Genomic DNA, 26,565 nt, shown 5'->3' on the forward strand with positions numbered 1-26,565 from the left:
GACATGCGACTACATTTGGTGTTAGATTTTTGATATTGTTATATGGCATATGTTTTGTCTTTTCCTGGTTTCTAAGGCTGCTTTACAGTAAAGATGTCATTTCCTAACTAACCAGACTGTTCTAAAATACTTTATTCATATTACTGATGACATTTTTAATCAAAAAACTAATTGTGTACATATTTTGTTACAGTAATAATACTCATCCTTACAACATTGTTGCAATATTGTGATGTTTTAATTTGTTGCCAAGTCCTAGCATTTATGAAGTGCTTTTGAAAAATATTTCAAAAATAATGAGATGGATATTGTGTACCGTGATACACGTGATATCACCATTATTTTGAGGCCATATTGCCCAGCCCTACCATATGCTGAGGCCAACACCATTAGGTAGTGCACTTACTCAGTGGCCATGGGAAGTCAGTAAAACTGCAAGTGTTAGACAAACAGTGACTATACAACAGCACACCATGACTGAGGATACAGTGCAGAGGACAAAGAAGGAAATTACATTTTCATGAATGACAAACCATGGTAAAACAGCATTCATCCTTGTCAAACATCCAGTTTTGTTTGCACTGTGTCGGTGTGTCACAGCACCATGCAGTCAGGGGCTTTAATTTTCTTGAACTGCTTCTCTTATTGGTATTTCAGTTTCTGTTGCTTACAGAATCCATGACAGTCAGAAGTGATAAATAGCAAAGACGAAGAAAAGGGGCAAAATGAGTGGTCTTGAATTGTTATCCAATCTGCTTCCAGCAGTTCAATGAACAGGTAGAAAAAGAGAAAAAAAAAAAAAGAACAGAAAAAAACAGGGTGAGAAGAAACTTGAACATTTATACACTGTCAATAAATAGTGATTTTTCCCAGTTCCAGCTGTTATAATTCATCCCCTATGTGGTTTTCGGGTTGGGCCTTGTCTGTTGGCTCTGGAAATGAAGATAGAGAGGGGAAAAACATGAATACTTTGTGTATGTGGGATGATTTTCAAGTTCATTAGTACAAAAAAAGAACAAGCTCTATAGCAAGCATGTGTCCTCGCCAGTCTACAGCTACAATTGCTGAGTAACTCAAGCCCATGTTCACTGATTTAATGAGAAACACGAAAAGCTGTTGCTATGGCAAAGCCTGTTAGCTGAGACTGAATGGCTGTGACATTTGAAAAAGCCTTGGCTGGAAGGACAGGGGAAAAATCCAGACCTGGCTCGTCATCTCACCCACTCTGCTGACGTTAAAATACTCACATCATGCCATGTTTGATTGTCCCTTTGAGAAATACTTTTGTTGCCATTTTAAAAAAGTATTAGAATCATTCTTGAAATCTGAATATTTGTATTTTCTATTTTAAAGCTTGGGCAGTTACATTTCACATTTGAAATATCAATGAGAGAAAACTGAGGTTCAACTTTGCGTTTATCAGTTTCAGCACCAGCAAAGTAGAAGACTGCTGCCTTCTCCTTCTATTACAGAATTCACCCAGTAAAAACAAACTATGTAATTACTTACTTGATGCTTTGGGTAGGTCTTGCGATTGTCAAAATCCAAGATTAAATCTTACTTTTGAATTTAAGGTCAAGATTAATAAAATTTGCAATTTAAACTTTTTATCTTCAGCACTTAAAGCTATGTCGTTTTTTGACTACTTTGCCTTACTAACTGAAAACTGTTATGCACATTTTCTAATACTTCTTCAAAAGATATGTTACATGGTGTCAAGTGTGATATACCGTCCCATTTTTATTTTATTTATTTTTTTAAACCACACTCATGGCCAGTTTTGGGGGTAACTTGTTAAGAAGTAATCCGTTATTTAGGATTTTTTCCCAAGTTATCCATTACTGGAAAAAAATGCTGTCTTTTCCTTTCCTTTTGTCACCACAAAAATAGAAGAGAATCCCTGAAGAATTTGCTGCATGCCAGAGGAAGGTAAACCTACACTTGTGTCAGTTAATTCAATGTAGCGAGATGGCAGAGAGAGGACTTTGTGCAAATATTCCCATTATTTCGAATTTTTGGGCCTAGAGGGACTAGAACAACAACAACAACAACACGGTGAAATGCAAGTTTAATTGTTTGTATGTGGGTATGTGTTTTGGAAACAAAAAAGCCGAAGTGCTTTCATCAGATTTGTGCTTTTATCGTTTCTATGTAAGCACTCATAGTTTACGGGTTCATTAGTTGCATTTTTAATCATCATATACTAAGCTAAAGAGCCCGTGTTGTAGTGTTTTCATGTGAACAGCTGTGCCTAATACACAGTTCACTGTCAGATTGTTAGCTAAATAAAGAGATGTAAATGTTATATTGTATCTGTCATTCCCATTAGGCTGCGGAGTTACAGATGTGGGTAGTTAACACTACAAAATGACGGTAATGACGGAGTCAATACAATAAAAGCTACATGTTCACTTGGCTAAATGCTGTCAGGACAATATAACCGACATGCGCAATGAGTCACAAAGTCATTTTACCATAACTTTTGGTAAATCTAAAGTACTCTAACACGTTACTTTTATCAGTAGATAACACAGTAACATAAAAAGTTACTTTTTAATGGCAGTAATCTTTTAACGCAACGTTACCCAACACTGCTAACAGCATATATTAACAGTAATGTATAAGGATTAGAGTTAGGGGCAGGGTTAACCATATCCTAGATCCTGCTTTTGATTTCGATTATCGAAAGCGAAGGCTAATTTTGATCAATTTTCAATGTAAAAATCAGCCCCTCGGCTGTTCTAAAATCACTGTGCCAACAGCCACGTGGGTGTATTGCTTTTATAGAATGGTTACAGCCTACACATGGAAAAGATTCATAAACTTACACACAGCAACAAAAATGCAATAATTTATTTTAAACAAATAATCAATCTTCTGCCAAGCAATATTTTTTTTCAGCGACATTTTGCAGTAAGGTTGCCAAGCAACAAACAGATGCAGCAACAACACACAGGTGTAGTAGTAAGCATGTTGAAGATTAGGGTGATTAATAAAAGGTGTACTTTTGTAAACATTACCAGAATTCAAAGGTAGCTTCAAAACTATGGGGGCAGCATTACCACTTACTGCTGCTCACTATACACTTTGATGAGCGTCTAGCTGCCAATTAAGTTAGCTCAATTATCCACGGAGCTAAGTGGCCCTATTATCTTGCAGTAATAATGATGTAACGTGGTTACAGGTGAATATTTTAATGTGGCTTTGAAAGCGGTTTGCTCAGCCAATCATAATCAAGGACCGGAACTATCAGTTTTATAATTACAATTTTAAGTTCCTTAACAAAATTAATTTACTTTTTTCATGTGCAAATTACCATCATCTATTTACAGTAGTTTGCAGATAATTAAAAACCTCCTCAGGTTGGCCCAGGACTTGGTAAAAGGTGCAAAGCTTTTAATGCTTAATGTAGCAGCTGAAGTTATAACACATCATGTGACAAAAATGGCACCCTAGAGGATGAATGAGCTTATACTGTAGCTGTACACAAGGCTAGATTTCACACATACTCATACCTCAACTGGACTTAACATTGTTTCTGGACAAAGTAACAGAATGACTGACAATTGAATGCGATCCATTACAATGGTCTGGCAGTAATATAATGTTCAATTTCTGTTGAGACACTGTGTCAGCAAGGAGTTCACTCAGTTCAGTGGACATTTCTGAGCATGTAGTTTAGTGTTGTATTTAATGTGTTCCAATTATTTTGTCCACCCCCTAAAGTTCTCCAGCATCAACAACAGGTATGTCAGACAGACCTGTAGTTGTTCTTTCTTCTGTGGACTGTGATTGGCTGTCAGAGCTCTCTGTGTGTTCAGTGCTCTGGTCGGTGGGCGGGGCTTCACCCGGCTGCACTTCCTCTGGGGTTTCTGTGTTTGAATCAAAATACACATGACAAGTTTATTTAAGCCTTACAGTTCTAATTCTTTTTCATATTCACAAGGAAACAATAACAGTCACATATGAGTTTTGCAGTTTGACGCACCACTCTTTGTGTCCTTGCTCTCCGTTGTGGGAGGAATGACTTTCTCCTCTGCTGTGCTGTTGGCCTTGCTGCTTTTATCAGAGCTGGTGCTATTCTTCGCTTTGGCTTTGGCCTTCGGCTTGGCAAACTTGGCTTTATTGAGCAGGTAGTTGACCTCGCGATCCAGCAGAGCCAGCTTGGACTCGAGATCTTTGGAGAGTAGGATAGGTCGCTCCTTCAGAGAGCGTTTCTCCTGCTCTGCTACAGTCTCATTCTTCCATGTCTGGAGCAAACAGAGACAATTTAACACATGAACTTCAGTTAACTCAATTTGATAATAACTGGTCACCCCACACCCAACCTTACACAGTTGAACATCATCAAGGACCTCACTCACCCCCACAACAGCCAAGACTCCTCAACAAATAACACAATCCAACTATCAGTGCAATATCTGACCAATGACTGTACATCATGTGCCTTACTGCCACCATCGCTGCTGCACCTTCAGTCAATCAATCAGTACACTTGATCACTTTTATTGCTGTTTTTATACCGTTTTGCTTCATTTTACAATTATTTTTGCTTTATTTTATACTTATTATCTTTGCACAACAATACATCCTAGTTGCTTTTCAATCTGTAATTACGTTTGTGTCTCATGTAAACTGTCTGTTTACTCAAAGTAAACTAGTAGTAGTATATAATATACACATGCACCTTATCCTTGCCGTCTATATTTTTATTCTGCATACATATTAATTATAATAATAATCAATCAATTTGTTTAATTTTATTGTGATATATACAATTTATTTACAAATTACTATTTACCATTACTGTAGTGGAGTCTTGAAGCAAAAGACTTTCACACAAGTGTACTTGTACAACCGGAGTGACAATTAACATCTTGAATCTTGAACAACATGGCCATTACACATATTGCAACCTCAATAGGAAACGTCATCACATATCCACTCAACATCCACCTCACCCCACTGCCCTCAGGGCCGAGGTATGGACCACTGAAGTGCAGAAGGGCTCACTTTGGGAAAAAGCCTGATCCCTGTAGCCATAGCTGCCCTATGCAATAGGCCTGGCAGAACAGGCCAGAGTGTGCATTGTAATTGCTGTTTGGTAGCGTTTGTTCTTACTGTGTGCTGTTTTATACCATCTGTCTGATGGGTATGATGCTGTGAAAAGAAATTTCCACTTGGATTAACAAAGTTTAAATCTAATTTAAGGAGAACTACTCGTGCTGGGTATCGCCACTGATTCCCCAAATTGATTTGATTCCAATTCAAGAGGGCCTAATTTAATTAGATTTTCTATTCATTATTGACTATCAATCAAATAATGACATTATTAATGAAAGAGAAAACAGACACTGTACATTTTACAAGGATGCTGATGCATTATGAAAAATATGAATGTTTGCATAAAGAATTGAACAAGTATATAAGTAATAAGTCATGATTTTAGCTTTTGATTATTAAAAATAAGTAAAGGAAAATAAGAAAGAAAAATTGAAATTCTCCTGTTTTAAACATCCTTCGTGGCCATTCGAGTATACATTTCTGAGTTCACTAGGTGCACTTGAATGGCTCAGTCCATGCAGCCCTTGTCCCTGTGCTGTGTGAATGACATTTCGACACAGACAGTAGACAGCATAGCAGTGCCTGCATACATAAAATCAAAACATGGTAGAGACTCCTAGCATAGTTTTTACTTACATGACTGTTTTGGTAAAAACCTTTATGCACCAGTGTGGCAGACAGCCTTCACAGAATAACTTGGAACATCTACCCACATTTGGTGCTTGCTAAGTATTGATATCAGACCCTCATCTACAGGAAAAGGCATATTGAAAGACTGATCTTGGGGGTTTCAGAATCAATATCAGATCATTCAAATGAAAATTGATTGGTTTTTTAAACCCAGCCCCACTACTCAGCCTATTAAGACAGTTATAAACATCTCTTTATGAACTCTGAAAGGAACTTTCTAAAGCCTGAGAAAATAACCCTGATGATGTCAAAGTAATGTCATCAGACTCATCTATAGACGATCACTACCCAGTTGGGAAATGCACAATCCAGATTTTTGGAATTTGACCCATACTAGAGACTAAAAGTCAGGATGTCTAGGTTTCTGCTCATTCATTTTGACAACTCTAATTTTTAATCTGTCTTTAGTAAGTTTCCCTTTAAGATAACAACCGTCATGCAAAGTAGTCTTCAGTGGTGTGATGACAGCGAGACAATGTTAATACTAGGGTTTAATGAGTACTCTGCTGAAACGAGTAACTGGTACAGATCATTTATTTTACAAGTATCATCTAAGTAAACGTGTTAATATCTGAACTCATGGTGAAGGAAACTCTTCAATGGGTAGCTGACTGAAGATTATTCATTCAAATTTATAAAATAATTCTCTTCCACTTGTGATCAAAAATACTGACTAGAAGCTCAATTCTGAGCCTGTTGTGCAAATAGTTTTGTAATAAAAAATAAGTACGCTACTTTTGATCAACCCATATCAATTTAAACTTCTAGTTAGTCCAAACTTAAGCTACACACATTTCCGCCTGGCCACTCAGAGTACGGATACACATTATTTAAGTAGTTGGACATTTAGAAAACAAACAGACAATAGTGTACCTGCTCATCCCTACTTACTACAATGATCACCTACCATTGTTTCATTGATCACTTTTTCTAACATATTCAGCTCAACTTCAGTGAAGATTTGGTCATCCTCTGGAATCATTTTGGCACTCCTTTAAAAGAAAAAATAACAATTAGTCGATACACAACTACTAACCCATCACAGAACCCTTTTCTCTCCAACTTCTTTACACCTTCTTCTCAACACCCACCTCAAGAAGAAGCTGGAGGTGTTGAGCATACTGTCCAGAGCAGCCAGGCGGTCCGGCCACTTGCGTCTCTCCTCCACCCTGAAAAACATGTCCTTGCAGAGGCTCTTCAGCTGAGACAGCTTCTCTCTCAGCTGCTTCGTGGTGGCCCCATAACCATCTTCGTCCATCCACTCCGATACCTCTTTCAGCTTGGCGGAGATCTGCTCCTTCTCCTCCTCCGACACCACCAGCTGGTAATCCTCCTGGTACAGCTTGTCCTGGAGAAAGAGCCAAAGTGTGTTTTACTCTTACTCACTCTTTTCTGTCTTGCAGCATTCTTTCTGATTACAGTGGTCGGATCGTTACAGGATTAATGTTGGCTTCTATTCCCTCTAAGCTGCATTTGCAACTCCAGTTTGCTTACGTTAAAACAAGGACAGAAAAAAAGATAAAACTGAAAATATAAAAACTTCAGAAGCCTCTGTTGCTTACCTGTGTCTCAAAAATAAAAGCTTCCAAACTGTTAAGTGTCTTTTCCCTTTCCTGTTTGGCCAGATCTCTGTCTGTCAAATCCTGCAACCTGAGAAGATACAAAGTTGTTTTAGACAATAAAACTGAGAACCAAACACCAAATGGGCTGAAGAGAAACGAAAATTGCTGCTTTACTTCTTCTTAGAGGAAGTGACATCATCTGCAGTGGGATCCAGGATGTCATTGATGACAAGAGTCACTGCGATGTCTTCAGAGATCTTGCTCTTTTTCTGAGGTTTCGCCTTCTTCTCCACATCTTTCTCAGACTCAGCGTTTCCAGATTTTTCTCCATCCTTTTCCTCCTTTACCAGTAGACATATGATGTTGATATAATTTGAACCGCTCCACCAACAGACTTCCTACATCAGCTTTAAATTCATATAACAGTGTTTCTCACAGAGATTACTATGACAGATCTTACCTTGGCGTCAGTCTTGCTGTCTTCCTCCTCTGTCTTCTCCTGGCTTTTCTCTTCACCTGCACTTTTCTCTGAATCGCCTTGCTTGTTCTTGGCAGCTTCATCATTCTGGGCCTCTTCCTTACCATCCTTGCTCTCATCCTTGGTGTCCTTTCCAGTCTCTGGAGGCACTTCCTCCTCATCCTGGAAATGAAAAATCAGGGAACAGTGAGGGCTATGATCTCAGGCCAGGCATGCATGGCCAATACTGCCTGACACTTGTGTGTGCACATTTAGTTTCATCAATTACTTTCTGTTACAGAAAAGCTACGGCATGAAGGTACAGCAGTTTATCCCAACATTCATTCAGTTACTGTGTTTTCTTAATAAACATATCCCTAATTAAACTGCAAGTACCTGGACAGGTTCAGTTACATTCGGGGTGGGTTCTGATGATCCGCCACCAAACAAGGTGGAAATGGTGTTACCCAGCTCTGAAAGACAGCAAAGTGTTGGCTTAATTGTGTAACAATGAATACCTTACACTATAGTACAGTTTGTAGTGTTGCAATTCACGTTACATGTTTAACATGCAGTACTTTCACAGAGTTATCCAACTATAGACAAATGCAGACCACATTATACATTCTTATTATTACTTCTGCTAAGGAGGTCATGTTTTTTACCCTATTTGTTTGCTGGTTGGTTGGTTTGTTAGCAGGATTAAACAAAAACTACTGAACAAATATCCACAAAACTCAGTTGGAGGATGGGTCTCACCCCAGAACAGACCCAGTTAACTTTTGGTGCAGCTGCAGGAATTTTCAACTTTCTTTAACATTGTAAGATAGTTTCATCTCAATTTGATCTCAACAGGACTAACCTGGTCAAATAAAGGCTAAATAAATAAAAATGACATACCCTTCATGTCACCTGCTGATAGGACATGAAGAACCCGACAGGCCCTCTCCAGAGCCAGTTTTTCGTATTCCCATTTAGGGCTACTATAGAAATATGGCAGTGCAACATGGCAAACTCTGTGGGAGAGGACCTGCTCACTCTGTAGATATAAATGGCTCATTCTAAGGTAACAAAACCAACCTTCTTAGTTTCAGGTGCCAATAGATTGAGCTAAATCCCACACACTGGACCTTCGCATCTACTGGTTCATTTACAGTTCGAGCATTACTAAAAGTTGCTGAGCATCTGCTCCAAGTATTAAGTAGCTCTTGCTGAACACGTGACTTTGTTTTGAGAAGATGTCTAAGAAAAATGCCCATTTTCAAACAAAATACAGACAACTCGCTTTGTGCTGCCTCATTTGAATGAACCTCCCCACCGGTTTCTTCCTCTCTTCCCACATGTGCACCATGCGCTGCACACCAAAATATCACACAGACAGGTAAAGCCAAGTTCAAGGTAGAGATAGAAGAAATGGTCAGAGCACTGGTTGTTGCGCCTTAACAAAAGCACAGCCTGAAGAAGCTGCACGTCATTGGGAAAAACTGACATTACCGTTTTCTTTTTCAATATATATTGTGAAATGGAAAAAATACAGGAATTATAAGATATTATCAAGCAGAAATACAATAGCTCCAAAACAATGAAGCAAACTGCAAGTAGCAATGTGGCTCAGGAGGTAGAGCGGTCTTCCACCCATTGGAAGCTCGTGGTTCAAGCTAGTGGAGATGTTGCTTGCCAGGAGAGGGCAGCACATATACATCTTTATGTTTCCTACTGTATTTATTCTTATAGCACTAGGTTGATGAGCAGGAACAGCTAAGTTCCAGTTTACTTCAAAAAGTATTTTATATGCAGTATAGCCAGATGCTAGTGAAATAAAACTTAGAAAGACGGACTGACATGTGATGTGCATTGTTCTAGAAGCAAATGATTTAACTGGTTAGAACTCAAATTACATTTTTTGTTATTATGGAGAGACTAAAGTACCGTTATTCCGGTATTCCGGTATTCCAGGTACAGTAACCAGAACCTTTATTTGTTCAAACGGGAAAGGTACCCAACCCTCGTAGGTAGAGCACTGGGAGCTATTCTTAATAAGGTTAAGTTAAGTAGGGATCTTGGTTATAAAACATGCACAGTATTATAAATCTTGTGTCTGTCCCATTTCTGATTATGCTGCAGGGATGTGGGGTTATTGTAAGCTGTTCAGAACAGAGCTATACACTGTTTAGAACAGAGCTATATGCTGTTTAGAACAGAGCTATACGCTGTTCAGAACAGAGCTATACGCTGTTTAGAACAGAGCTATACGCTGTTTAGAACAGAGCTATACGCTGTTTTCTGGGAGTTGTATAAACTTTCCCCAAAACTTGCAGTATGTGGTGACATGGGATGGGAGCCATTTGAAGTGTGACATAAGGATGATATGGTCCGACTGTGGAATAGGCTGATGAACATGCCTGATAACAGACTTGCCAAACAAATTTTCCACTGGGATTTTTGTAATACCCTATACAGTTCAGTTCCAAAAAGACGAAGCACTTGTTGTGCATGCAGTATCAGCATGCCACTCATTAGGAACAAACACAATAATTCCATTAAATCAGATTAAATTATGACAGACTTCTCCTCTATTACTCAGAAAATCAGACCCATGCATTTTTTCCTTTTTGTATCAAGCAGCAAAATAGTTGTAGCAGGATGCATTTGACTTCTGCCCTTTTCTGAAGTTCACTCTTCTAACACCAATCACAGATTTTACAGAGGTTACAGACATATGTTTGCAAAACCTACTTGTTAATGTTGATTCCTCTTCTTTCTCCTCTACAATAGTTTCAAAGACAGACTCCACCTGTGGATGAAAATTACAACAATGGATTAATTTGACTGACGAAAAGTAAATCTGCTACTCAAGTAAATCAATAAAACAAAGATCAGTTGATTTGAAATGTAGCCTCCTTTTTATTTGAACTACAGCCCAATGCTTCTATATATGTCATTATTTTCTGCTGAGTGTCTGCAAGTATGTGTTGAATGTACTGACAGTCTGACTGCCTCATTGTGCAGCATTCATGTATTGCTTAGCAGAGTTTATTCGCTTAAGCATCATTTTATGTTTGAGCCAAAAGATAAAAAAGCTGTATGGCAAATGTTCCATAAATTTGAAAATTGTGCAGGTTATTTTGTGATTAGGTACCATTAAATCCTTAAATGATTGTGTTTTGCCTAAATTAATCTCTTTACACTTAAGCACATTTTCTTGCAGTGTTTTTAGCTTGATTTCGGTAAGCCTCGCCGAGTTTGATCGAGTTTGATTGTGTGAATATTCAATAAGAAAGTTGAATAGGTAAAGTAGAACTGACACGATCCAGGAGGAGGACTCCACTTTCATCCATGTTGAAATGGGCTTTGATGCCTTTTGACTCTGCGTCTGCATGCTTCTCAAAGCTTCTGTCTACTCCAGACAGTTTGACTGTGGTCAGGTTCAAAGAGCCAAACACACTGAAAAGAGAAGAGGACTTGAAGTCAAATACATTTAAATCATGAGGGAATACAGTGACACATCAATAAACAACTAGTCGCAGTAGCAGTGCCAGGGATGTAGGATATTTTGTCAACATAATCTTGAAACCTTTCCAGCATAAACAATTATCCGATCAACCAAGTAAATGCAAGTGTAAAGTTTTTGACTACGTTCGAAATGTTGTGAGAGACTGAGGATTCGAACCACTGACCATGAGCTATGTGCTTTACCAATTCTACCACAGAGACACCGAAGAAGTGACCAATCACAACCAATCATTCAATCAACAACCTGCATGCAGGTGTGAAGTTTGTAACTACTTTAGAATTTCTTCTTAAAATGAGGGGCTGAGGAATCAAACCCCTGACCATGTGATTATGAGCCATGTGCTTTACCCATTTTTGCCAGAGAGTAGCAGAAGAAACTTAGGTAGGTGTAATCAGGTGTAGTCATATAATCAACCATGTGTATGCATGTGCAAGTTTGCAAATATGTTGGAAATTATGCTTAAAGCAGGAAAAAGGGTACTCGAACCCACGGCCATGGCTTCATGAGCCACGGGGCAACAGGTGTGATCACAGTCTGATCAGGGTCTGAAACAGGGCTGCTCCACTACTAATAATACGGCACAGCTCCACCAAACATGTTAATATTCAGTTCTTGTGAAATCTGTAGTAGTGGTAGTAACAGTAGCAGTAGTTTAGCAGTAGCTGTAGAAGCAGTAGTAGTAGTTTTAGTAGCACCAGTAGCAGTAGCCATAGCAGTAGTAGTACAAGTAGTAGCAGTAGTAGTTTCAAGGCTGTACTAGTAGTAGTCGCAGTAGCAGTAGTCATAGTTAAGGTTGTAGTAATAGCCAGAGGCAGGATTCGAACAGCCAGCCTTGTGATCATGTGCCTCTCCTCATTCTCTATGGCAAAATTTTGTTGAAAAAATCGTAATATTTCAAAAAGTATATTAGGTAAAAAGTTAAGTGTAAAGTACACAACTCCTTAAAGAGCTGAACATTTTGATATTTCAATGGTTTCTGTAGCTGAAAGCACGCAGTAGTTGAAAACTGCCAAAAACCTACCGAATTGGAATAATAACTGCGAAAATACAGTGTGAATGCTGACAGCCGATCTGAGTCTGAAAATATAGCTAAAAAGCCAGAAATGTGAAATGAATTGCTAGAAACATCATAAAACTAATGTGCATTGCACTACACTGCTGAATAACCCTCAAGTCAAACTGCTTTAGCTGAAGAAGGTAAGAGATGAAAAAGCATTGCTTGAAGCTGGGAGGTAACTGTAATAATGTCAAAGCTGGAAATTCAAATGAGATACCTGAAAACGCCAAAACTGAAGGAAAGAAGAATAAGTTCAACAAAGCTTAATATTTTAAAAAGAATAAAAGGAAGAAAATGTGTAATAGTTATAGTAGTAGTAGTGGGACCAGTAGTAGTAGTAGGAGTAATAAATATAATATACAGAAAAACACCTTCCAAACTCCTGCTTGTGTTGAAAATACTGTAATGCCTATTGCCTATTACTCACATCATGAGTGAAAGGAGAACCTGCTGAACGTGTTGATGTATATTTTATTTTTGTGAGTAAAAAATGAGGGAATGACAGAGAGTTAGAAAACTGGTGCTGTCTGCTTTCCAAATGAAATGTAAGCTCAAAATTAACCATGGACCTTATGAGGGAGTTGACTGGAGTCCCTGACGCTTGAAGGCTTATACAGCCAAAAGTGTCAGTCCTTTTTCTATAACAAGTACATTTGCTAAAAGATTTTCCAACAGTTGTATGTTTAAATGTGTACAAGAACTAAAAATTGAGGAATGGACAAAGTAAAAAAAAAATTGAAAAAAGAAAGTTTCAGTGTGCAGCATCACAGGTGTTGTAAATCCCCTTAACGAAAGCAATACACACCCATTATGAAATCTGAAAAGGAGCTTTAAAAAAAAAAGCATAAAACTAAAACAGTAATATTTCAAAAACTGTAAAAGATTTGAGAAAGCTGAATACAAGTTTAATAGTTTAAAGTCGTGTGACCTATGTAGCTCAAACTATGTTAAAGCAGTAGTACCTCAAAGTGGGGTGGGTTTGAAGAGGATTTGAAGATTTTTTCCATTTACTTCCATTGTACATTCATTGTTAAAAAGCTTCATATTTTGAAAAGTATGAAATGTAGAAACTGTTAGTGAAAAGTAATAGCCATCCTCTCTTTAAAGAGCTGAACATTTTGATATTTAAATGGTTTCTGTAGCCTGAGGGCGTTGAAAAGTGCAGAACAAATAATACATTCCAGAAGAATAGTGTGATCAGCATTCACATTAATAATAAAGATTAGAATAACTGGAGTGTGAATGTGTCCACATTTACACAAATTAATTGAAAGCCATCACATTTAACTCAAATGCCATAATGCAAATTTTCTGTAAACTTTGGTTTCTCCTACTTAACATTTTATTATCAGTCCAGAAATATCATTAACACTGTTCTAGTGATTTAATTTCTGCACAGAAAATCTTTCTCAAGAACTCCAGCAAGCACAAAAAAAAAAAAAGAAAAGAAAAAAAAGCAAGCTGCTGTCTAACCTGATCTCATCCTGACTCAGGAAGCTGAGGTCACCGTAGTTGATGTCGAAAGCAAAGTCAGCATTGTAGCGGTTGAATGTAATGACCTTGCGTTGGGGGTAGGGCGCCATCCTCTGGAAGAGGATACGCTTGTTGTGTTTCAGGGTCTTCAACCCCTCTTCCTCCGCCTCACGGGTGAACTCCACCTTATGGATTGAAAGAACATGTAGCTAGTGTTATCATATTATTATGTGCAGGCTTTATTTTTACATCTAATTTTGCAACAGTTAACAATGGCATCCTATTTTGATTTTAGTCCTGCTCAAAAATTCTTCACAACAGAGTAAAAATTAGGGACACTAAATGGAAAACACCTTATATCCATTTTGGCCAATGATTTTCTACAGTGATGTTATTTAAGTAAGTAAGTATAAGTAAGTAGTAAGTTAAGTATGGAGGACCACAAGTGTCACAGAAATAGTAACAAAACCTTGAACTTGTTTTACAGTAAATATAGGCATTAATAAATTAGTTTACAAATTAAAGTATTAATCTATTAATAAATAGACTAAATTGCTAAGTAATTCATTATTTGATATTTTAATGGCCAATAAAAAGAGGAATTATAAATACAATTAACAAATTAAATATATATCCATCAATAAATAGTTCAAATTAAAAAGGGATTTACAAAAACAACATTAAACAGTCAATATGTACATCATTTAAAAATACAATAATGAATTCATAGATAAAAAATGGAATTTAAAAATCTATTTGAAACTGCAGTTTAAAAAGACAAATAAATGGCTGGATTCACAAATTGAATTAAGAATAAGGATTTTAATCAGGCATTTAAAAGGGCAATTTCCTTTTCTGTCTGCATTTCCATTTAGCCGCTGCTTTCCCTTCATTACTATTTCCATGACACTTGTGGTCCTCCATACATAAAGCAGTAAAATGACCTGCACTGACCTGAATGGGGAAGACGGCTGCATCTCGGACCAGGAAAGGTTTGACCTTAAAGGCCTTACTGAGGGCAGCAGCCTGGTACACGGCGCCCATGGCTGCTGCCTCATCTGCATTGATGTTCTTCCCCAGCTCCTCTCTGCATCGAGAAAAAAAAATGTGAAAATTACAACTGCAGGTCTTCTCAGTCCAGCCAAACCCACTGAACTAAAACTCAAATTTCTCTAGTGACAATGTGGAATCAAAGTACAAATTGTGGAAGAATGTGGTTCATTTTTTTTAAATTGAGACATATTCAAATGACAGCGACATCTCTGTGGTTGACACTTACTTCCCAACAGCTTTGAGCAGCACTTCCTGAACCTTGGGGACACGGATGGAGCCACCAACCAAAATCACCTGTTCAATTTCATCCTGTTGGCAGAAATATAAGAACTCAGATTCACTGTCGTGATGATTTATGTATAGTCACTGCACATACTATCAAAAATAACAATGATAACAATACCAATTTTCGGTATAGCTTCAAAGGAAGCTGCATGTAAAGTGATACATTTCCTCCAGCTTTGTCACTCAATTGGTGTTATTGTATTGTGGGTAATGTAGGAACAATGTTTTAAAAAGGAAGAAAAATGTGTTGAATAAAAAAGGTGACATCTCTGGTTCTGCTGTATCAATTTGTTCTTTTTTTTTTTTTTTTTTTAAACAAATGAGTCCAACACTGTTATAGGAGTACAATGCTATCAGATTACATGCAGCTTCCTCTGGAGCCACAGAAGAATTTATACTACTTTTTTCACATATACAGTAGTACTACCCAAGACCTATAAACACACTTTAACTGTGCAATATTGGTGGAACTGCCCTTTAAATAGTTTCTAATGAGGAGTGGGCGGATGTGGCACCATGCAGCCGCCTAGAGAAAAAGAGCAACTCCTAGTTCCTTTTTTGTGTGGCAGCTCCGAGGGCTTCAAATTGAAAACCTCTCAACTTTTCAGAAAGTCACTGGTGGCGTCACCGCTGCATTTTTTCAGGCAAACGGCATTCTGGACTTGTGACCCGTTGCCCTGGTAGTCCAGAAAATGGAAGAAGTTTGTTCTGGCTGTGTCTATTATGAGAGTTCTTTCGTCTGATTAAGCTCAGGATAGACAGAGACAAAACAATCCATTTGTGGAAGCAGAATGTTGCTGTTGAGTGCTGTGCTTTTGTCACCCTACGCGTTCTAAGCTCGAGTGGTCAGCTCTATGTTACCATAGCGTTAGCAGCTGTCAATCAGACCAACTTGTGCTGTTTTTTCTTTCAGCATACAAGCATTTTATCCCAGCGCTCCTGAGTGTGCTTTTCCACACGGAAAAAATGCAATGTGGACAGGGCCCCTAATTGTGGAATCTCGACCCCAGGTTGTCATTTACCGACACTCTTGGTTGGCAGTTCGGGTCTGACACTAACCCATAGAGACAATATTTGTCAAGATGGGGATGAGACTCAACAATTAACTTTGACTTTTTAACTTTAATTTTGCTGCTTTGATATTGGGCATGTTAGCGCAGTGTATTCTTGCTGTAATTCAAGATTTTAGATATGATTTCCAATTCTAAGACCTCCTACATTCACAAAAGTGTTTTGCTGATTGTTTGGTCACTGTGATGTTTGAGCCTGTGCAGGATGACAGGTGTGCAGTTATTCTGTCCTCATCTTAAACCCCAGTCTAACACTTTGGTTGTGATTCACAAAATCTGTTGGTACATCAGTCTGGAAGCCAAAAAAACACGAAACTTTCAGTGCACATACACTGAGAATGGACTTCTAGTTTACTGTTGATTTGACTTGCTTTTCTTGTTCTTATTCTATCCAGCTTTTATGTGTCCTGCATCTGCAGAGACCTACAGCCAAACTTCTCCACAGGGATCATTAAAGTTTCAGGGTATCCTTGAGTCTCACAATAAGAATACTGACCAGCTTCATTTCTGCGGCAGTGAGGGCATCCTGCACAGGGCGAGGCACTCTTTGGAAAAGATCAGCACACAGCTCTTCAAACTCAGTCCTGGTCACCTTAGATTTAAAGTCAATGTCATCCATCAAACCTTCCACCTGAAAAAGAAAATCAAAAAACACATTTATCACTGCAATGGTACTGCATCCAATATTATCTGCACAGGGGTCTGTATTCCTGATGTGATGTGAACTGCAACATTTCTAAGAATTTTAAATTTGAAAAAACAATCTTAACATTTGAAGTCATTTTCATGGTGCTGCAGATGGTTTATCACTTTGGTTTTAGTTGTGACATACAGTCCTGCTCACCATTATTGGCACCCATGAAGTTTAAGTACATAATGTGGAATATATATTGAAAAAAATGAATCAAGTGAAACATTTTTTTTCTATAGAGAACTCGTGTTTGATACAAAAGAGCAAATGATAAACAACAATATAAAACAATTAACAATGGGAGGAAAAAATAGAAAAACTTAAAGCTTGCTGTGTCACTGGTATTGGCACCCTTTGCTGTAAATCAGTATGGAAACACATTGTGACTCACCTGTGGTAAATCACAAATGAGAATCATCTGTGATAAATTGTCTGTGCCCATGTGACATGAATTAGCCAATGAATGATGACTTCCCTGTTTTAAAAAGCCATCTGTTATCCCCTGTTCCTTTGTCACAATGGTGAAGACAAAGGAGCTGCCTGAGGACATCAGAAGTGCGATAATTGGCAAACACAAGACCTCCAAAGGGTATAAGGCCATCTCCAAAGACCTTGGTGTCCCTGTTTCAACAGTGCGTAATGTTATTAAGAAGTTTGCCAAGCATGGAACTGTCAAGAACCTCCCTGGGCGTGGGGGGAAGAGAAAAATTGATGAGAGAAGTCTTCGAAAGTTGGTGCGAATGGTGGAAAAAACACCACGTCAAACATCCAAAGACCTGAAGGCCAACCTGGAACAGTCTGGAGTCATGGTTTCAACAAGTACCATACGCCGCACACTAAACCAAACAGGGCTTCATGGGCGAAGGCCAAGGAAGACATCACTGCTGAGGAAAAGACATAAAAAGGAACAACTAATCTTTGCCAAAGAGTACCTGGACAAACCACAATCCTTCTGGGAAAATGTTCTGTGGACAGATGAAACAAAAATAGAGCACACCAACAGTTTTTTTTATAGACAACGCAATGAAGCCTACAAGGAAAAGAACACCCTACCAACAGTTAAGCATGGTGGAGGATCCATAATGCTGTGGGGCTGCTTTGCTGCATCTGGTACTGGAGGCCTTGACCGTATCACAGGAATCATGAAATCAGAGAATTATCAAGAGATTTTAGAGCGAAATGTCCTACCCAGTGTAAGAAAACTTGGTTTGAGTCGAAGATCATGGGTCCTCCAGCAAGACAAAGACCCAAAGCACACATCCAAAAGCACGCAGGAATGGTTGAAAAGGAAAAAATGGACTGTTTTAAAATGGCCAGCCATGAGTCCTGATCTCAATCCGATTGAAAATCTTTGGTATGAGCTGAAATCTGCCATTGGGGAAAAGAAACCTGCAAACGTTCAAGAGCTTGAACAATTTGCAAAGACAGAGTGGGAGAAAATACCAGCTGAGAAGTGCAAGAAGCTTATAGAAGCGTATAAGAAACGTTTGGAGGCTGTCATCACTGCCAAAGGGTGTGCAACCAGATATTAAAGAGGGGTGCCATTATTGCTGCACATGCTGTTTTTTCTGTTTCTTCTTTGAAATTACAATATGTAAGTTGAAAAAACAATTTTCTTTGTTAAATTACTTTGGACCTCCGATTAAAAGATCCTGATGATATAAATTTGGTACATTTCCATTTATTTCTGACGATACTGTAGAGGTTATGCAAAAAATGAAGGGGTGCCAATAATGGTGAGCAGGACTGTACATCATTACTGTTAGACGTACAACCAGCAGGATAGACTGAGGGCTTCAGGTTCACGTCCCTGGACTCACCTGAGCCATGAACTCCATGTTTGCACTAAGCACTGTCTTGAGCCTCTGAGCCTCTTTGAGGAGCTTGGCCATGGCCCGGTGGTTCTCCCTCACATCCTTCTTGCTCTTCTTCTGCTCATTGAACAGTTTGGCCAGGTGGTCCCGGAGCCGCAGGTCCATCTCAAAGCCCCCCAAACCACGGTCAAACCTACAGCCAAAACAAGAGAAGGACAACTTACTCTGAGGACAGATTTTACTATTTTAAAATGTGGTTTGGTGTTTTAAATCATCTTACAATCAAAAGCAGGAAGCATTTAATACATTTTATATTCAAACACTTCAGGGTGATAAAAGCCCCACATGAAGTGTATTTAACACTTTATCCGTGGATATTACGAGCTTTAACGCCTCAGGCAGGAAGAGCCATTAAAACTCTCACCTATCATGAAAAAGAAATGGAGGAAATTACAAACAAAACAGGTTTTATCATTAAAACCTGACAATCATTCCATTACACTTTTACACCTTTACTTAGAACTATGCTAAGGGCATTAAATTACCGCATTGGCTAGACCAGCTATTTTCTTGTTTATTCGTTCATATATATATATTGCACTATTAATTCTTACAACTTTTTGTTATTTCATCATATCAAATTCATTGAATAAATAACACTTCAGGAGTTAGTATACTAAAGACAAGACAAAGGTAACTTTAAAAAAGGTGCTATATGTGAGAATTGGCTCCCTTTCAAATTCATACTCTAAACAAATTGAGGACAGCATATTACGAAGTAACCTGTAGCTGCTGTACTGGTCTAACTGAATTAACTAGCTATTCAGTTAGCCATGCAGCTAGCGGTCCTATATGACTTGGCTCTGATTAGGAGCTCAAGTACCTGTGTTGGTTTTTACACTGCAAGCACACAAGGTTTGGGCCACCAGTAGGAAGTGGTTTTCTGGTTCGTGCCAGACAGACACGGCAGGGAATGGCACCATAATTGGCAACAGAGCCAACAGGTAAACGAGCCCTCTCCCTATGAATGCAGCCAGACTGGGACCAAACACAGCCGCCCCCCCCACCCCAGCTGCTACCGATCCCCTGTTAGCTTACTGAGGTGATTTATTGGACTAACAGTGGCCGGGGCTAGCTGGTTAGAATGCAAACGTCAGTATACTGCACCTTTAAAATACATTATACAAATGTGCACACCTAAAACTGACCTCTTTTATGTGCACATCATCAAGTTTTGACATATTTTAGAATGTCTTTCTGAAACCTGTTAGTGAGAGGCTGGTCTCTCTGTACCATCAGACAGAATCAACAGTTTGCTGATAGAACCATTCTCCGTGGCAAAGTCACTTCATGTATCAGTGGACTCACCCAACACCTCTTATCTGCAACTGGGGCTGGGTGCCAGATTCCTTGGTTTTGACTGTCTGATAAGAGACGATGGTGGCAGTCGTGCTGCCGGACCCCATGTCATAAAACATCACATTCTGAAAGGGAACAAGATCACAATTTGAGGAAATTGTAGTCACTTATTAGTGAATCATTAATCATGTTAATCGATCATTCATATAGTCTAAATATAATGTGGCTTTAAACAGTCTGAACAACATCAAATACAAGATTCTTACCAAGTGCTCAAATAGTACATGGTACAATACATTTGAGGACAGAGCTGTCGATCTTCTATACATCTGTTATAGTCAACTTATCTTTTGAAAAGACCACACCCAACAATGTGTTAGTCCACCTCTGAACACTCTGATTTCCCTAACTTGTCTGTGGAATCCAACTCTAAGGTGAAGATGTGATTCTGAAAAGGATTTCATTTGATTTCCTAAAAGAGCTGGTTACTGTAATTTGTAAACAAACGTAACTCAAACGGGAGGAAATAGCACATCCACATTTGATGCTTTAGTAAGTATTTAAGCTATCAACGTGGTTTACGCAGGATTGAGTCAAAACAAACTACAGCGTGTGTAGGGTCATGATAATAACAGACAGGAAATCATTTTGGGACCACAAAAGAGCTCTTTGGCACAGAGGAAAAAGATACATCAGCCTTTAAATAAACACAAAATACTTGTTAGCAGGAATGGGGACATGACTAGGGTTGGTTACCCAACTGTGTACTTTTAAGGGTACCGACCAAAGCTCCCCGTTTGCAGCACTAATAAAGGAAATTCTGATTCTGAAATAAAACTTAGACAGACTGACAGGTGAGGTGCATTGTTACCAGAAATATGACTCATGACATATTGTTTTGGTGCAATATATTCACAGCAGCTTTGTAGCAAATCAGTGCAATATGCTCTTGTGATCTTGTGATCTTGCGAATCCAGTTGCCTCATAATATGATTTGAGCAGTAGGACTGCCCACCAAACTTTTACATGATGAGAGAGCAACAGTTGTGGTGGTGATGAGCATTTCAGCTGGTTTGACAACTGCTGCAGATGATGAGTGACAAGGTAACATGGAAGAGACTGAAATTTTAAATACAGCACAGGAGGCATTAAAGCATCTATTTTGAAAGAATGTCAGTTTTACTGATCTGAGTTTTGTTTTCAAGTCAAATGTCTCATGTAAGGCAAATGTTTTTGTCTGCATGGAAGCTCCACATATAAGAAGAAAATAATCAAATGTGATGAGGTACGGAACAGGATGGTTATTTTTAATGCAGCGTGATATCTTCCATTTCCATTATATAAAATTACACATCCAATGATGGAAGATTTTGGCCATAAGCCCACCCCTACATGCGATACAATCATCAATCAATCAATCAATCAATTTATTGTTTAGAGTGCAAAATCACCATGGTACATGGTCTTACTTAAGTCTGCACATGGGATATCTGGACAATAAGATAGGTAAATATAAATAATAATAATAAAAAATATAGATATACAATAAAATAAATATAGAATATAACCAGACTTATTCTTTTAAATGTGTATTTGGGAGTAATGCTGGATGTGCACCTTAGGTGTGCTGTCTATATCTTTCCTCCTGAAGACTCCGTAGTTCAAGGCCACAGCAGTGTTGTCGTTAATGAGTTGAAGAACCTTTAGACCTGCCATTTGCGCAGCCTGTAGGACTGCCCTGCGCTCTGCCTGGTTGAAGAAGGCTGGGACAGTTATCACTGCATCTTTGACTGGTTGTTCTGTGAGTTGCAAAGATTGGAAGGAGGAAGAAACAAATTAATATGCTTCACATACTCGAACATGCCACACAACAATGCACCTTCTTTCACAAGCAGACTGACCTGCAAAGTCCTGAGCCAGTCCACAAGAATAATTAAGAACCATCCCAAGGAGCTCTTCAGGCGTGTACTGCATTTCCCTGGTAGGAAAAAGGCAGACAGACAGGTCAGCTGTCCCTGTCTACAATAGTGTTTCTTTCTATATTCTATTGATATTGTTTTTGCAGGTGGTACTCTGATTCTGACGTTTCCATGACAGCATGCTCCCAAAGGAAAGCTTCAGCACCTCATCATTTGACACGTTATTAGAAAAGATCTGTGATGATCAGCAATGAAAAAAACCCTTTTCTTTTTAATTATCACATCTGCATGGTAAGGAACACAACCAGATAGCATATTACTGTAAATACTGTTTAAAGACTCAATGATAAACAAACAACTCCTTGTGACTTTGAGGTCAGGGAGATCACATGCAAACAACTCAATATTACAAATCACCAGATATTTATGCATATGATAGGAAATTGGAAGAATGAGGCAGGGAACAAATAAAGAGACTTACTCTGAGTTTTTAAAGGAAACTGTGCCTCTAACTGGGTCCTCCTGAAGCTGATGCTCAGGAAAATGTTTCTGGTAGTGTGCCACCTGGAGATTGTTGTGCTTTTTACCCAGGAGGCTTTGGAGGCGTCTATAAACAGTCTTGGGGTTTTTCACAGACTGAAATGTACACAATATCTGATTGTTAATAGCATACAAGTAAAAGATTTACATTATTTGTTAGGTCATTTTGATATTTGAATAGTCCATTTACTGTGCAAATGATATTCATCAGATTAAGATGGTATTTGAAAAGAAGTCATACCACTCCTAATGCACCGTCTCCAAAAAGTCTTTCATTATCTTTGAGACATACAGCCGTGGGTGTTTTCCTCCTCGACTCCCTGAAGAAAAAGACAATAGAAACATAGTTCATAGTTCAATTCTGAAATGTAGTTACCTCCACCAAGGAGGTTATGTTTTCACCAGTGTTCATTTGTTTGTTGGTTTGTCTGTCGGTTTGTCAGCAGGATTACACAAGAAACTGCTTAACAGATTTCCACCAAACTTGGATGGAGGATTGGTCTCTGACCAGAATAGACACCATTGACTTTTGATGTGGATCCAATGACTTTTGGTGTAGATGCAGATAAAAAGGGACAGATCCAGGATTTTTTTCTCAACATTTTCATTCATTTCTCAGGGAATAATATATGGATCTTGATGAAAAAAGTCAAGTGTATGTAGGTGGTATCGATGAGTGAGTACAATTTGATGCAGATCCTAGATCTGGTAAGCTTAAATTATTGTTAAGCAGTTATGGGTGGTTTAAAATGTTGAGTGATACAGGGGTATCAAGTTTGATATCAGTTTAGGCTTGACTGGAAAAGGGGAATGTTGGGCCTTAACAAGGTGTGTGCTCTACTGAGTACCATTCTATGGGGCTTTTAGACGTGCTAAGTCATACCGTGCAGTGCTGATTTGCTGTTCCACTACCAGTTTTACCGTGCCGAGCCGCACCACATCGAAATGGGCCTTTTCCAGAGTGCTGGCAAAAGTCTGCCAACCCATGACAAGGCCCGCGTCCCCCTAAAACAAGCTTTTGTTTTACAATACTCAACTCATGTCTGTTTATGAGAAAGGGGTTTTGAAAAGTCTGTGTTCAACTCCTGCTTCTAGCTTCCAATTTAATATCTTAAATTGCTCTCCTGCGTCCCCGTTTCTAATTTCAGATATATGCTGTATTTTACTGTTTCATCATTTTCACCTTTAGCTGTTTTGAAAGTCGTGTCAAGTTACCGCTGGTGAAAACAACATCGCCTGATTTTGCTGCTTCATAATACAAGCTTTTATAAAACCTAAATTAAATGTGTTTACAACCAAACTAGCAGAGCTTTGTTAGCAGCTATTCTCTGAGATGTACTGCCGGGAGGAAGAGTGTATACAGCTGCTCCTGTGGCCACTAACCAAGTACATCATCTGTTAAAGACACACCTTCAACTAGATAGCTTTCTTGTAATGGAGATGCAAATCCCTGCCATGCTGGGCCGACATGACAAGTCAAACAGAGTCAAGTTGAGCAAGCCAACCAGCACATATGGAAAAGCCCCATTAGTTTCACGTTGTATACATTTCAGTTTCTTTTGTATTTGGATTGTTCATTAATTGAGCATGCTCTTAAAGTAAAAAACTGTGTACACTCACTATTATACCTGCTTGTATACTCACTTGTTGAGAACAATCTCCATTGGCACACCAGGTTTCACTATTGCTATTTTCATCCACTCACTGCCCAAGTCCACTGACATGACAGCTACAGTCACTGCAAACACAAAGACATGTGTTACATAAGCTGGTATGGTAAGATCCTGAGGGGCAGTAGTGTTCCATTATTGACCTGGGTAATCTTTTTCCAAACACCAATCATTAACAGCCGTATGTATTTAACAGTATGGCTTTAAAACTAGGCTATAGCTAAACAGTCAGCCTGTCTTTACCAGATAAATCTTTTTGGTTAACAGGACTTCTCATCACAACAACTACAGCTTAATTTTAGAAAAATATAAATGTTAGTATATGTTGATTACCTGTGTGAGAAGGCAACATTGCCAGGACAAGGCAGAAGAGAGCAATCAGCTCCAGCTTCCTGTCCCCCATGATGAGCTGTAAAGACGAACAAATAAAAAACACTTAAAATGGTCCGAGTGGGTCATTCCTTGTCCTAACCTTGTTCATATATGGCCAGCATATCAAATCCTCAGCTTTGAGCCTTCTCTTACAGTAACCTCAGCACACAGCACCATCAATACCAAACAGCTTTTATGTCCTGCTCATCTTTGTCCATCCACCTGCACTGCACTGTAAAGAAGCTGTTTTTGTCCAGTGGTGTTACTTGTTCTCTTCATTCACCATATGGGAGCAGGTTTAACCTCCACACTGTCATTTGATAAATGTCCAATCACCATTTATGTTTCTTCAGTGCTAATGTGACTGCAATTACCCTAGAGTAGAATCAGTTTACCACTACCAGGTAATGGCATTTGCCCAAGGATATGCAAATCATCTAATACACCAGACCCCACCCACACAGGTACACACAGTTTGCAAACACGTGGCGTTACTACCATTGTCAAACTTTAATATTTGCCTAAAGGCTTTAACATTTACAAGTAACCACCCTGCACTCAGACAAGAGAATGCGTCTTGTTAAGAACAGGGAAGACTCATATTGTAGCCTTAAAATTCAGATTGAGTCCGTTAAAAATCCAAAACACTGTTTGTGTTTGAGGGAGAGAACAACAGGCATCTGCGCAGAGACCTCTAGCCCCAGTTGAGGCAGTGACGCATGAATGCAAAATGGATGCACAACTCAAACCCTCATCATTCAGCACAGATGTTTGAGCCTCCACAAATCACTTAGATGACCTGGCTAGTCAAAGGATACGTTGCTCATGTATTAGCGATATAGCTAAGTTAGCTACAACAAATAATTTAGCGTTACACCATTAACGGTTCAATTCAAAACAACTGGGAAATGTATTCCATCTTTGGACCTTTAGAATTCAAATTCTAGCACTATGAAGAAAAAGCTCCTTTATAAGTTGACAGCTACTGTTTGCTAGCTCACTGACAACCATCAATATGAAGCATGATGGACACACTGTGCTGTGGGGTGAACTTACCTTTTCTTCAGCCGGCTCAAATGAAACTTAGAAGGGGCTACCAGCCGACTGTGCTTCTCCGGTCAAGTTGTGGGAATAGTGTCCCTGATATTGTCTTAACCCTCTTTGTTGTCACACTTGGTAGTTTCTAGTTCCCCTTATTACCGGCTTGCTCTCGGCAGTCGGCCCCGGAACGCGGCGTCACCTCATTGGATCTACTCAAGCCGCTACTGGGAGAGGAAACCATTGTCAAGGTAGCAACAACCAAATATACTGTTTCCGGCTAGCATTTCAGAGCAAAACATACCGTAGACAAAAGGACAGGTGTGAAAGACTATCAGTTATTTTTGACTGAGTATATCAAATTGACGATAAAGAAATATGTGCATACGGCTCTTAAAATATAAAATGTGTAAAGCACTTAAAAATAATAAAATGCTGTGACTGTAATTTCAAATGAAAAATGAAAAATCAGAATTGTGCTGTAGTAACTTCATCTGGCCCAAAGGAAAAACAAACACTAATCAGTCAGACATGTTAAAGACTGTGCGGTAAAGGCATGCCGTCCTGGATATGCCATTTCAGAACTACAGCAAAACTGTTAGCAATACACGACAACAACCAAACTACTAGCTATATACGTGCTCTTGTTTTGAAGGGTAGACTCCCTTGCTTCCGCAAATTAACTACGGTTGCTGTGACGCCTGGTGCAACTACAAGCCGCTCCACGCACTGCCCCATGATTGGTCCACGTGAGGTGAGTGACGTCGAAAGCGACTTCTGTCTACATCCAATTGGTCCACGTCCAGATAGTGGGCGTAAATTAAATGACGACATTTCCAGGTAAAGTCTGAGCAAACCATATGTTTTACCTAGAATGAGATGATTTCGTTATTGTTTTTTCACTCACTTTGTTTTGATTGAACCCAACGTTACTTCC

The 26,565-nt window shown here is 38.9% G+C and overlaps 1 protein-coding gene across 1 annotated transcript; it reads right to left on the reverse strand.

The window, feature by feature from the left end:
- Positions 1-439: 439 nt before the first annotated feature.
- On the reverse strand, positions 440-25,857 carry hyou1 (hypoxia up-regulated 1). Its single transcript, XM_073479077.1, has 24 exons — positions 25,647-25,857; positions 24,552-24,627; positions 24,193-24,286; positions 22,790-22,868; positions 22,490-22,644; positions 21,991-22,067; positions 21,707-21,888; positions 20,099-20,214; positions 18,737-18,923; positions 16,722-16,856; positions 15,097-15,179; positions 14,772-14,904; positions 13,818-14,002; positions 11,079-11,217; positions 10,510-10,567; positions 8,170-8,246; positions 7,777-7,956; positions 7,491-7,657; positions 7,317-7,404; positions 6,846-7,102; positions 6,662-6,746; positions 3,989-4,250; positions 3,762-3,872; positions 440-932 (listed from the first exon to the last, which is right to left on the reverse strand). The coding sequence occupies exons 2-24, from the start codon at positions 24,619-24,621 to the stop codon at positions 883-885; spliced, it is 2,970 nt and encodes a 989-aa protein (XP_073335178.1). The 5' UTR covers positions 24,622-24,627; positions 25,647-25,857; the 3' UTR covers positions 440-882.
- Between the last annotated feature and the right edge of the window lie 708 nt (positions 25,858-26,565).

This window comes from Pagrus major, chromosome 13, assembly GCF_040436345.1.
Source record: "Pagrus major chromosome 13, Pma_NU_1.0".
In the NCBI taxonomy this organism is placed as follows: domain Eukaryota; kingdom Metazoa; phylum Chordata; class Actinopteri; order Spariformes; family Sparidae; genus Pagrus; species Pagrus major.